This window comes from Lissotriton helveticus, chromosome 12, assembly GCF_964261635.1.
Source record: "Lissotriton helveticus chromosome 12, aLisHel1.1, whole genome shotgun sequence".
Classification (NCBI taxonomy): Eukaryota; Metazoa; Chordata; class Amphibia; order Caudata; family Salamandridae; genus Lissotriton; species Lissotriton helveticus.
In genome coordinates this window covers 308,718,956-308,732,735 of record NC_136073.1, presented here as the reverse complement: position 1 = coordinate 308,732,735, position 13,780 = coordinate 308,718,956, and the positions used below count along the sequence as shown (strand labels likewise).

The 13,780-nt window shown below is 41.1% G+C and overlaps 1 protein-coding gene across 1 annotated transcript in view; it reads left to right on the top strand.

Annotated features, from left to right (window-relative positions):
- Positions 1-13,780, top strand: part of GAN (gigaxonin) — a 320,191-nt gene that overhangs the window by 105,473 nt on the left and 200,938 nt on the right. The window contains exon 4 of the mRNA XM_078670190.1: positions 9,756-9,973. Within this exon, the coding sequence (XP_078526316.1) occupies positions 9,756-9,973 (218 nt within the window). The remainder of the gene's footprint in view (positions 1-9,755; positions 9,974-13,780) is intronic.

Here is a 13,780-nt window from a genome sequence, read left to right as displayed (position 1 = left end):
CTAGCAAAGGCACATCGGGCTACCAGTCCCTACAATTTTGCCAAGTTTCGTGCAAATCCATTCAGCCGTTCGATTATTATTATTATTTTTTTTTTTTGCCCCGCGGGCCCTTTTAAAACCTCCACATCAAACCTAGGGGGTCAGCGAGGATCTACTATTCCCCCTTATGGTCATTTGCCCCTTCGCTTTGGCCTCCTCTTGTCTCTCGATCCTACCGAGAGACAAGATGGCGGCCGCTACGGACTGTTTGGAATGTTTACAGACGCCGGAGAACCAATCAGCTTCGCTTCACAAAGCTCCGTTGCGCGAAAAGTACGCGTCCTGGGACGCTGCCCGGTCCGCTGTTACAGATATATATCTTTTTTTAAACGTTAATTTCTCAAAATCCACTGGAGCACATATATTGAGACCTACAAAAGGCACATCGGGCTACCAGTCCCTACAATTTTGCCAAGTTTCGTGCAAATCCATTCAGCCGTTCGGGCTAAAAGTGAGGCCAACCGCCCTATGGAAAACTCAATGTTAAAAACACGTTTTGGGACCCCCCTTTTTTCTCGACCCCCCCTGGACGAACCCCCCCCCAATTTTCAGGGGCTGCTCAGAAACAAAATGTGCCATTTTCCTGAAAATTTCAGCCAATTCCGTCCACAAACGCCAAAGTTATTAGACATAGAATTTTCAAAAAACCCATAGAGAAAAAATCCTAACTATATATACCTACTGGCGACCGCCAGTAGGTAATGTAATATATATATATATATATATATATATATATATATATGTCTAGCTCATTTTTCAGAAATACTGACAGGGCTAGAGTAATATTTCCATACCACATAGGTATTGTATTATATTTCACTTGTACATACACTTTTTCACATATTGATATCAACCTAGTGAGTGACAGAGGAATCTATCTCCGTCCTTGAGGAAATGTAAAAGTTGTAACAACATGGAGACACTAATAGTATGTTTTCTGTTTCCATTGCATGTGATGGCACCTTTGCACTTTAAAAGGGTGATCAGCCCTCTTGACGCTTGTCATGTGATCAAGGCTATCTCTAGCCGAAACGCGTCATGGCGGACTGGTGCTGGGCTAAAATACAATAAAAACATTTGCACCTTCTCTGGGTCTCGCTGTTCCTGTTTGCTGTCTGACAGTGATTGCTGTTGCTGTCTATTTGCATCGCGGGAACACCACGTACCTCGTATCCTAGCTGGGAGAGTTTCCCTGGCTTGTGCGAGACCCCTCCACGTTTGGGCTAACTTCGGCAAGAAGCTACATTCCTTTGGAATTTTGCAAAAAACTCCGTGTTTGGAGACGCCGACACGCCCCAGGGACCAACGGATCTGTTTGTGAGTCGCTTCCGTGGAAAGACCGGAAGTAGTTCAGGGACTGCTGGCTGGCGGTTGTCGGTCGCGGTTTCCTGAGCTCATCGATCGAGTACCGAGAGCGGCTGCTGTTTCGGACCAGGATATCCCCTGTGTGGAGTACAGAATCGGTTTCGTTCTGCATTGCCGGTAGGAACCGTTCTGTGTGTGCCTGACTGTAATATTGCCCATTGTTTGCACTATGTCCGCGGACACGTTGAGAGGGCGCATGGAGATGTATAAGGGAATGTTTTCGGACCCCCCGGCTGGGGAGTCCACAACGAGTCCCATTTTAAATGCTGCACCGGAGCAACGTTCAGAAATTAAAGAACTCTTTAAACGTTTGGAGAAATGCAGCAAAAGCGAACAAGCCAAGTGGTGGGAGTTTACCTCACTGTCGGGTTATTTGGAGGTGGGGCGGGTGCCAAGGGGTTTGCGCACTTTACTAGCCCCCTCCTATGAGGATCCCGACCCTCAGATGCTAGCCGACTGGGCGCAATGTAATTTGGAAAACTCCAAGCGTCTAATGGGCATTCTCGTTCAATATGCTGAAAGCGACAGAGCCAAACTGCTTGAGAAAATTGATGCAATCAATGCAGAAATTGATAAAATACCTTCCTCTGCAGAAATATCTAAACTGAGAGACGATATGAATAAAAGGCTCAAACGCGAGGAAGACATCATAATGAAACGCAAGGCATACAAGTTCCAGCGCGACAGACTGGATTATGAGAATGGGAAGATTTTCACGTTCGCCAAAAAGTACGATAAAATCAAACTGCGGCAAGCCTCTAATAATTCTAATACTTCCAACACCACAGCTATTAGCAATGTCAATACTGTATCAACTTCTAATACAAGACCGGTTGATTTATCTTCAGCATCAGTGTCAGGGGACAGTTCGCAATATGAGAGTGAGTCAGAAACTGAGACCAGGCGACAACAAATGGTGGGGTTTCGCAAACTTACTCCGGCTCAGAAGATGGCAATTGTACAGCAGGATCGAAAGGCAAGTCTACGCTCTGCTGCACAGGCTGCCGCCGACAGCGCGACAACAAGCAACGCGCAGAGAGGCGCAAATGCAACAAGCGTCGCAAAACCAGATGCCAGGCCAAAGAAACAGCGCTTCAGAAAGCAGTGGAATTAACCACGATCAATGCAGTCTCCTCAGCAACTTTGGTAGAGCAAGGGGGTCATGATACCAAGGCAGTTATTAATTTATCGGACATAGTTCTCACTACAAAGGAAACCTCCCTTCTATCATTGGGTTTGTCCTACAGTCCTAAAGGCAATTTTGATTACGCTACAACTAAAGTCGACATATTTAAGTTTGTGCGTAAACTCAAATTACGCAAATATTTTGCTGCCCGTGGTGGACCAGTCCACAATTCCACACATTTAATGTCAGTAACTGCTCCTATACTGAACATACCAGGTGATGTTGGTGATACTATCGTAACAGGAGCAGCACTTACACAGGAATTGTATGAGCTCCAACAAGAGGAACTATGTCCCATTACAGAGAGTCAAACTGCACTAGGGGGTGAACCCTTACCAAATGCCTGTCCAACCCACTTCAAAACAAAATCTAAGTTCTGTCCCCTGATGCTAAAAGACAATGTTGATATCTTCCATGATCGTGTTACCTCACAATTAAAGGAGCTACAGATTAGAACTGCCCATTCGATCAAACGCCACACCTATAGAGACAAAGAATACCACACTTTAATCAAAAAGTTGAGAGATAATAAGAACTTGGTGATCAGACAATCAGACAAAGGGGGTAACGTGGTCTTGTGGCCGCGGAAAATGTACTTGGAGGAAGCCCACAAACAACTTAATGACAGGGATTGTTATAGACGTATCTCTTCGCAGGACGCTATGCAAACAAGAAACACAATCTATTTGAAGTTTTCTGCTTGGAGAAGCAAGGGCTTGATTTCGATGGATGAATACAAATTCCTTAAAAAGGATTATCCTGTGATGCCGGTCATCTATTTTATCCCGAAAGTGCATAAAAATCTGATTCAACCCCCTGGTAGGCCCATTATATCTGCTTGCAATAGCCTGTTAGAAAACATGAGCAGGTACATTGATTTTTTTCTTACAGGACTTTGTGAGAAGCCTACCGTCTTTTATCTTGGATACCAGTGATCTGTTGAGAAAACTACAAGATTTTGTATGGAGCCCTAACTATGTTCTGGTATCCATGGATGTGACTTCTTTGTATACCAGTATAATCCACGCTGATGGTTTGAAGGCCACACAACATTTTCTTGACAAAAGAGACATTGGATTTCAAGAACATTCAAAAATGCTATTTGATATGATCACGATCTGCCTTGAGAACAATATATTTTTGTTCGCTAACCAACTTTTCTTGCAGACCCGGGGAGTGGCAATGGGGGCCTGCTTCTCTCCCAGTTACGCCTGTCTCCATATGGGGTACTGGGAGGAGCAGGTCCTGATGAAACAACACGCTGCTACCATGAATGCTAAGGTCAAACTTTGGTTAAGATATATAGACGACCTATTATTTGTATGGGATGGCACTGAGGATGAGGTTGTTGAGTTCATAGAAACATTAAATGCCAACAATTCTAATATCCATTTTACTAGCACCCTCAGTAGATCGTCTATTGTCTTTCTAGATGTGGAGGTTTTTGTTCATGCAGGAAAGCTACAGACCAAACTACATCGTAAACCTACAGCAGGGAACACACTGCTGCATACAGATAGTCAGCATCCCGCGCATCTGATTCGTAGCATCCCCTACGGGGAGATGCTTCGAATTCGGAGAATATGCAGCAATGAGTATGATTGCCGGATGGCACAATCCCTCTGTAAGGCACGATTCATGGAACGTGGCTATAGACTACAAACTATAGATAATGCTATCGTGAGGGCCAATAAGATCGATAGAACTACACTCCTGGGCTCAGGAAGTGTTCGACCCAAGATTCCAACAGACAGGGCGGGCGAGGAAACAAGACTAATTATGACATACAATAGCCAACATAAAAGTATTCATAAAATAGTCAAGGACAATTGGTTCCTAGTCTCCAGCGACTCAAGTATTGGTTCCCAGATGGGCAAACAACCTAGCATTACTTATCGTAAAGCCCGGGCCATGCAGGATAGTCTTGTGTCCAGTAGCCCCGAGGTAGCTGCAGCTTCATGGCTTAGTGGAAGCAAAGGATTTTTGAGATGCTCTATTTGTAAAGCATGTAAACACGGTATCAGCAAAACAGAGGTTACTACTCCTCTTTCTCCCTTTCCTATCAAAATCAAACAGAAATTAAACTGCAAATCTGCGTTTGTAGTTTACGTCCTGGAATGCCCATGCGGGTTGAGGTATGTGGGAAGTACTCGACCGCAAGTGCATAAGCGAATACTACAGCATTTGCGAGCTATCACCCACGCAGATGTGACATACCCTGTAGCCAGGCATTTTGAAAGTAAACATGGAAAGGATGCATCCCTACTAAAGTACTTTGCGATAGATTGTGTTCCTCCCCAAAGGAGAGGTGGTGATAGGGAGTCTCTTCTGCGTAAATTGGAGACTCGCTACATAATACTACTAGATACCAAGGCACCGCAAGGTCTCAATACTGGGGAGGACTGCCACACTTATCTCTAAGTACTAGTTTTAACCTCATGTTATCCAGACTATGCAATGCATCTCTTCCTTTGTCCACACTATGTATTCTTGTAATAAGTTTTTACCTTTACTATTGTAATGAGACTCATGAAATTCCATTTGAATGTTAAACATGTCCCTGAAACTCTCCATGACCATTTTAAATTCACTAACAATTTGTTAATCTTATCACAATTTTGGGAGCACTTTTGTTGCCATCACTATGTTTACACAAGCAGCGATTTTTTGCACATGTACAGTAACTACAACTGGCTTTCAAAATAAGCAGCCCACTTGGGCATTACTGCAAGTAATTAGGAGTTCATGACAACGTAACCTTAATTTGCAATTTGCTTTGTACAGAGTTTGGTGTTTTTAATGGTTATATTTTATCTGTATATAACTATTTAATTGGCTTTTAACTTTTATATTATTTTAAAAGTTGGATATAGCCGTTGCCATGTTGACTCTTGTAATTATATGCCTAGTTGTTGTAGATGGTACGTTCTGGTTAATGATATCTGTACATACTAAACCAGTAGTGACTATTATTGTCTTGGGAATATGTGCAATTCGGACATTTATGTCGAAATGTAAAAGTTGTAACAACATGGAAACACTAATAGTATGTTTTCTGTTTCCATTGCATGTGATGGCACCTTTGCACTTTAAAAGGGTGATCAGCCCTCTTGACGCTTGTCATGTGATCAAGGCTATCTCTAGCCGAAACGCGTCATGGCGGACTGGTGCTGGGCTAAAATACAATAAAAACATTTGCACCTTCTCTGGGTCTCGCTGTTCCTGTTTGCTGTCTGACAGTGATTGCTGTTGCTGTCAATTTGCATCGCGGGAACACCACGTACTATATATATATATATATATATATATATATATATATATATATATATATATATATATATCCAAGCTCCAGTTACACCATTCAACGAGTCACTCACAGAAGCGGGTGCTGTCACGCGACGGTGTCCGCGTGAAAAATGCAAGCTCCAGATTCCTAAAAATACCCAGCCGGGTTTAAGGAAAAACAGCACTCACGCATCTAGCAGCATGTCATCAAAGGGGTTTATTCAGAACAAACGCGTTTCAGGAAAAAATCCCTTCGTCAGTGTTCACATCGGAAACACGCTATGTGGCACCGTTATCTATGTTTGCAGGTGTCATAGAAACAAACAGTGGACTACATCACAGGCGCTATTTCGCGCGCCATCTTTGAGTGTGTAGTAAGTAAACATGCATCATTTGAAACATAAAATGGGTTATGCACTCCATATTTAAAGCCGTGTATCGGCAAACGTTGATTCCAGTCATTGCTTGTAATCATTAGTAAGGCAAAATAATCCAAACTAAAAACAAGAATAGACATCATGCAAATATCGCAACATCCACATGAAAACCACATTAAACGATAATCACGGGGGCATATATCTTGCCGTGGATCGGCACGGGCAGCCAAATATTAGCTGCAAAAACTAGGAATTTTTACCCAATTGTTTCCTGATGCAAGAAATACAATAGATGTATAAGTTTAGGTGCAGCTTAAGACAAAAACCCCTTCTTATGCATATTGTTTTACAAATCAGTCAAACTTACACTTTAAAAATTCAGAAAATGCCATATCAAAGAATTGCAGAATTATAGAATTACACATTGATATACTACTGATTCATCATCCTAAGTGTGATGCCAGTTCTTCACCCATGTTCAGGCCCTTTGGCGCCCTTGTCTCTAGGTCAACAATATATCGAGATTCTAATCTCCTGAGTGTTTGTAACCTGTTGCCTCCTCTAGGATTTTCACTGACATAGTCTAGGCAAAAATATCTCAGGAGATTCCTGTCACTTTTGTGCTTCAGAGCAAAATGTCGAGCCACCGGATACGTGAAATCTCTATTTGTGATGGCTCTCATATGCTCGAGCACCCTTAGTTTGACGGGGTTGATGGTACTCCCAACATATCTCAATAAACAAGGACATGACAGACAGTAAACCGCATGGTCTGTGTGACAAGACATGAATTTGCCAATTTTCTTGCCATCTCTACAGCCAGGGACTACATATGTTAACGTTCTCTTGCTGGCTGTACAGGCTTTGCATTTCCCACAGGGAAAAAACCCTTGTTAAGAAAACACGCCCCATTTCAGATGGTAAATTCCGCATGATAACACCATATGCTGCTAACTCTTTCAAATTGAGATCCATAATGTCCAAGCACTGGCACATTTTGAAATCGGATTTGATTGTAGGGCCAGATATTCCAGAAAAACCACTAATCACGTTCAAAAGGGCAAGATCATTACGTGATCAGATGGTCCATAGTTACTTGCAGCCTCAAGAAAAACAAACAGGTACCTTAAAAGATGCAAAAGGGTTTTTTCCCTGTGGGAAATGCAAAGCCTGTACAGCCAGCAAGAGAACGTTAACATATGTAGTCCCTGGCTGTAGAGATGGCAAGAAAATTGACAAATTCATTTCTTGTCACACGGACCATGCGGTTTCTGTCTGTCATGTCCTTGTTTATTGAGATATGTTGGGAGTACCATCAACCCCGTCAAACTAAGGGTGCTCGAGCATATGAGAGCCATCACAAATAGAGATTCCACGTATCCGGTGGCTCGACATTTTGCTCTGAAGCACAAGAGTGACAGGAATCTCCTGAGATATTTTTGCCTAGACTATGTCAGTGAAAATCCTAGAGGAGGCAACAGGTTATAAACACTCAGGAGATTAGAATCTCGATATATTGTTGACCTAGAGACAAGGGCACCAAAGGGCCTGAACATGGGTGAAGAACTGGCATCACACTTAGGATGATGAATCAGTAGTATATCAATGTGTAATTCTATAATTCTGCAATTCTTTGATATGGCATTTTCTGAATTTTTTAATGTGTAAGTTTGACTGATTTGTAAAACAATATGCATAAGAAGGGGTTTTTGTCTTAAGCTGCACCTAAACTTATACATCTATTGTATTTCTTGCATCAGGAAACAATTGGGTAAAAATTCCTAGTTTTTGCAGCTAATATTTGGCTGCCCGTGCCGATCCACGGCAAGATATATGCCCCCGTGATTATCGTTTAATGTGGTTTTCATGTGGATGTTGCGATATTTTGCATGATGTCTATTCTTGTTTTTAGTTTGGATTATTTTGCCTTACTAATGATTACAAGCAATGACTGGAATCAACGTTTGCCGATACACGGCTTTAAATATGGAGTGCATAACCCATTTTATGTTTCAAATGATGCATGTTTACTTACTACACACTCAAAGATGGCGTGCGAAATAGCGCCTGTGATGTAGTCCACTGTTTGTTTCTATGACACCTGCGACACCTGCAAACATAGATAACGGTGCCACATAGCGTGTTTCCGATGAGAACACTGACGAAGGGATTTTTTCCTGAAACGCGTTTGTTCTGAATAAAGCCCTTTGATGACATGCTGCTAGATGCGCGAGTGCTGTTTTTCCTTAAACCCGGCTGGGTATTTTTAGGAATCTGGAATATATATATATATATATATATATATATATATATATATATATATATATATATATATATATATATATATATATAATATATATATATATATAAAATATATATATATATATAAAATATATATATAAAATATATATATATATATATATATATATATATATATATATATATATATTCAGAAATACTGACAGGGCTAGAGTAATATTTCCATACCACATAGGTATTGTATTATATTTCACTTGTACATACACTTTTTCACATATTGATATCAACCTAGTGAGTGACAGAGGAATCTATCTCCGTCCTGACGAAGAGGCATTACAGACCTCAAAACATGTTGACATCACCAGGAGAACTAGCGCATTATTAGCTTGGTTTCTCCGACACACCACTTTTAATAATACCAGCCTATGTCTAAAAAAATAAAAAAAATTAAATTCATAAGGCCAGGTATATTTTAATCTCACTCTATCATTCACCCCTGACGCTACTTCACTCACTCAAAATACACCACACATAGCACTTACAATCTAAACAGTGCTCCAGCGTAGTCGCCAGTCGTAGCACGCCCCATCCCACAGCGGGTTGGGAAGACCCCGATGATGAAGCATGAGACCAAGGGCCCTTTTGGTGTGTGAGGGGTATTTTAACAAACACTGTGTATGCCTCTAATCATTGGGCAAATGCAGACAGCCAGCTCCAGACCTATTGCATTTGCCAATGCTTGTTTGAAATTGTGGCCCCATGGGAGCACCCATCCACGTATACCTAACTTGAAGACCTTCCTTCCTGACCAGAGCCAGTCTTTCATAGCTAATTTCTTGAAAATGGCAGAACGAATTTACATCAAATTTCAAAAAGTAGGCTTTCTGAGCAAAGTTCTAACTTTTTGCCAGATTTGGGGTAATTGCGTTCCGCTATTTTTCTGTATTGGAGAGCAATGTTTTCTATGGGAATTAATGTGGGAAGTCTCACTTTTGGGACCTTCCCTTTATCATGCAGGTTCGTCAAATGGTTGGGGCCAAAGTTATTGGCCAAACAAAAGATGATCTTCCTATGGAAAGTCTGACATAACTATAAGGTCATATTGGACTTTATTCACTTAAGATGTATGCAGATTTCAAAGCCATCAGCCTGAATAAAGAATCATGTATTTTTCCCAAAAGTCTTACGTGACTTAACAAGCTTAGAATGATGTTGCTGTCTTCGTCTTGTTTCTGCTTCCATAGGTGCATATGAAGGACGTCACGTCTGCACTGTGGGTTGCTGGCCTGGACTCTAGCTATTTGAGAGAGCGGATGATGAATGAGCCATTGGTACGAGAGATCATCAAAGAGTGCAGCAACATTCCCCTCAGCCAACCTCAGCAGGGAGAGGCACTTCTGGCTTCTTTCAAACCCAGAGGATATTCTGAGTGCATAGTGACTGTTGGTGGTGAAGACAGAGTGTAAGTAAATGCATGATTTGAAGAAATAGTCATGTTGAAAGTGTAAGCCTTTAGTTTAAAGGTTCTCACAAACATTATTCTGCAGTGGCATTCAGTAGAAAATAACATTAAACCAATTTTAAGAGGTTTCTTAGTGTAGCCCATTTCTGCATTTGACTTGCTGACCAATTCAGGAAGGATCTCAAGACCTGTCTCTTCGACTGAACCTCAGCACCCATCAGGACCTGCAAACGCCTTCCCTCCCAAATCCCCCCCCTCCTTGAGACCCTCACGGGTGAATAGTCGCGTTTAACAAACACTGATTGATTGATCTGACTTCACTGACCTTTTCCCTGTCCCAGACAGACGGAATATTTCTCTTCTTAGCTGTTTAGATTGTGGCTTTTCTCCCCGAACGGTTCTAAGATCTTACATAATGTATTCAGTTCTACAATTTTCCAAAGTGGTGCTTGTTAGAAGTGTGTGGATCAGATCTTTTCAAGTTTATATGCAAATGATCAATGACAAAACTTCTAAAGTAATTTGCGAAAGGAAGACTGACAAAGTTTATACTTATCACAACACCTGGTTGGCAGTAAAAGACCATAAGGTCCATTCTTTAATACTCTTGGAAGACTTCAGTAATACTTCACATAACCCTAGTGTTTTTACCTGAGCGTTTGTTGCGGTTATTGTAAACGGTAAATTTCAGCCGTGTTGGTTGCAACCATACAATTTTAGGTAATAGTAGCAAACCCAAACTACGTTGAGAATTTGTGGTGAAAATAAGCAACTCCGCTTATGTGCATATGCAGCGAAGGCAAACATATGAAGGCACATGTAGAAAAAAAACAAGCTATTGTGAGACCTAAAGAATATTGACCAAAATATTCAAAGTACATTGGGTCAGGTCTAGAAGAGGCGTGGATCACCCTCTGCTTTTCGGTGCCAGGAGCTTATTTCTTAGGAGCTGAATGAACTCCTAAATTGAGGGGCTTGCTCTAATGCGAGTAGGAAGCAAGTTCGAGTGGCAAGAACCCTGTAAGTAGATGGACTGAAATCTGTTTGACGCAAAGGATCGTTTGAGTGACTGTGGATAAGGTTTTTGAATTTCAGGTTGGTAGACATAGTCTGAAGATGAGCCCCGGGCAGCTTTAAAGACTAGTGTCTGTAGTTTGTATTGGGCTTTAAAAAAAAATTTTTTTTAAAAGCTAGCCAACCTGCCAAGCGGCACCAGGAAGAATTAGGGCTGTATCTGAAGCTTGTGTTATCCAAAGGGGCAAATGAGTGTTTGTTTTTTGCAGTAATCCATGTTAATGATGACAATTGAATTTGTCACTGATTTTTGTGTATGGAAAAGGTATTTGTTAGGGTAAGTCTCACTAGGTCCTGTAAGATAGTGCTGTTGCCTACGCACACCTGAAGTTGGTACACCTAGTGCTAGCACAGCTAGTAGATTATGTAGGAGGCCTAATCAAGTAGTAGGTTAATTCTCAAAACCGCAGAGTCCCAGAGACCCGTGCTTGGTAAGGAACATTTTACAAATCGTTAATCATTCCTTGTCCCAGTTCGGATTGATAGACGGACAGTAATGGAACATGTGAAGATGTTTCACATATCATGTGCAGTATCACCAGGTTGTATGGGCCAAGATTGTCCTTTGTGCATCACTACGCTCTTCAGAAAGTACCACTTGATGCAAACCAACTCTCCTCAACTACAGTTAAGTCAAAAATACCCTTAGCAGTAAAACATAGTGTAAAAAGTTGCAACCACCTACCAGATCAAACACATAGAAACGCATACCTATTTTTTAATCCAACCTTTATTCATTTTCTGACTGGCCTACTTTCTGAAACCACCATACTTCATCTGAAAGATGGGAATCAGTCATACCTTTCATGCTGGATCTTTCGATGGTATTCCATGCAAGAGACTATCAAATTCTGTGGTGCACAATCATAGAAACAACGCACCATAACGTTACCTTAGGGATGCTTTTTCCTCTTTTTGCTCTATAAATGCACTAAACGTGTGCCCCTCTTTTTTGGGGGGGAAAAATCAAAAATATGTAGTCCCCACAATTTCAGTGCTCTTGCTGACATTCTTTGACATTTGTATAAAGCTACTAAATACTGTTCTAGTCAAACTTCCCCCCCCCCCCCTCGGTCCTATACGGCATTCTTTGTGCATGCTCTCACAGTACATCTAAGCAAAAGGATCTGTTTATCTTTGGAACACCTTATTTATATTTGTGCTATGATGTCCGATACTGTACAAATTCACGGTTCCTCTAGCATAAAAAAAAATACATATGCACCAGGTGAGCTTTCTTCTGCTTTTCTGGACCTGAGATACACATGACCAGAGCTAAGTAAAAGGTAAAAAAGTATTTCAGTCGTTGGCCCCTGCCAAGACGACGCCATCCCTAAAATGTGCATTTTTCACATGCCAGTATTTTCAACAAATATTGAAATCTTAAGCGGTTTGCCTTTCCTGATACACAGTTGTGAAATAGGCTCTGTACATAATGCAGTCTCTCTTCTTAGGTCTGGCTGAACAGTGTAGCTGTGTGATTCGCCTACTGTTACCATTGCTTAAAATTATACTTTGAGTTCGCTTTGTCTGTACCCTGAGGAAATTTACCCTCCACTTTTTATGGAGCACCTGCATTGCAATGCATGAGATACTGTTTTTTTATCTCAAAAGTACACAGACTCACTATACATTACATTTATGTTCACATTGATGCATTATATAAAGTAAGCAATCATTTATTGATTTGTTTTTTCGCTGTAGCAGGCTTTATTTCTTTAGTCAGAACTTAATATTCAAGCCAGACAAAGTAGTTTTGCCAGTATGGGTTATTAAATGTTGCTTTCATGAAAGTATTACCATCCTATATGGGAAACTAGTGGAGTGCTTTTAGTGTGTATAATGGATTCTTGCATGTCATTTTCATCACTATTGTTTGCTATTTTGTCCTTTCTGAACTTTTGGAGACCTATTTTTGGGAGTTTATTTAGTTTATTGCACATAATCTCTAGTGTCATAACTGATTAATTGACAGGAACTTGCTTGGCTCTGACCAGCAGATATTGATAGTCCTCAAAATTCACTTTAGATGGTAGAAAATGTATCACATTGCTTTATTTACCTGTGATAAAGCAAAGCACAAGCCTAGCATTCCTTGCCAGGGATTGGATGAAATGAGCATAGTTGTTGTTTACCTCAGCTAAGATCTCGATCTTTCTACGGCTGAACTAAAACCCCTGGTATGCATCCACAATTTAACATCTTTTCAACAATTCGAGATCAAAACACATGTGCATGTTGCCATCGTACATCTGACATGAAAACCTCTTGCTGTACAAGGTATTGGTGAGAGAACACATCCAAACCTTAAAGTTGTGTAAGGATAGTCCTGAAACAGTGTTGGCCACAGAATACTTCTTTCCCAGTCTTACCTCTGATCTGTTGTTGAAGATGGCCTTGCCGCAGCCTTTAGGCGATCTGGCAGAACCTTAGTGGCTGTGGCATCTAGTACAAGTGAAAAGCATCACAAGACCTCTCTCTGTGTCTACACTCCATGTTCTTTCCTCAGTGCTCGGTAGATTATAATGAACTCCCGGATTTCCTTAAAGAAAATTATTTTCCATACTTCTGAGTGGCATCTACAATGTCAATAAACTGTGATTTGTCTAGTTCATGCTGTTGTAACCTGTGTGTTCAGCTTGACAATTTTTATAAAGGGAGGTTATGCAATTGAGCCCCACCTCTAGTAGTGAATATACACATAACTCACTGGTACACCTTCACTTCGGCCAC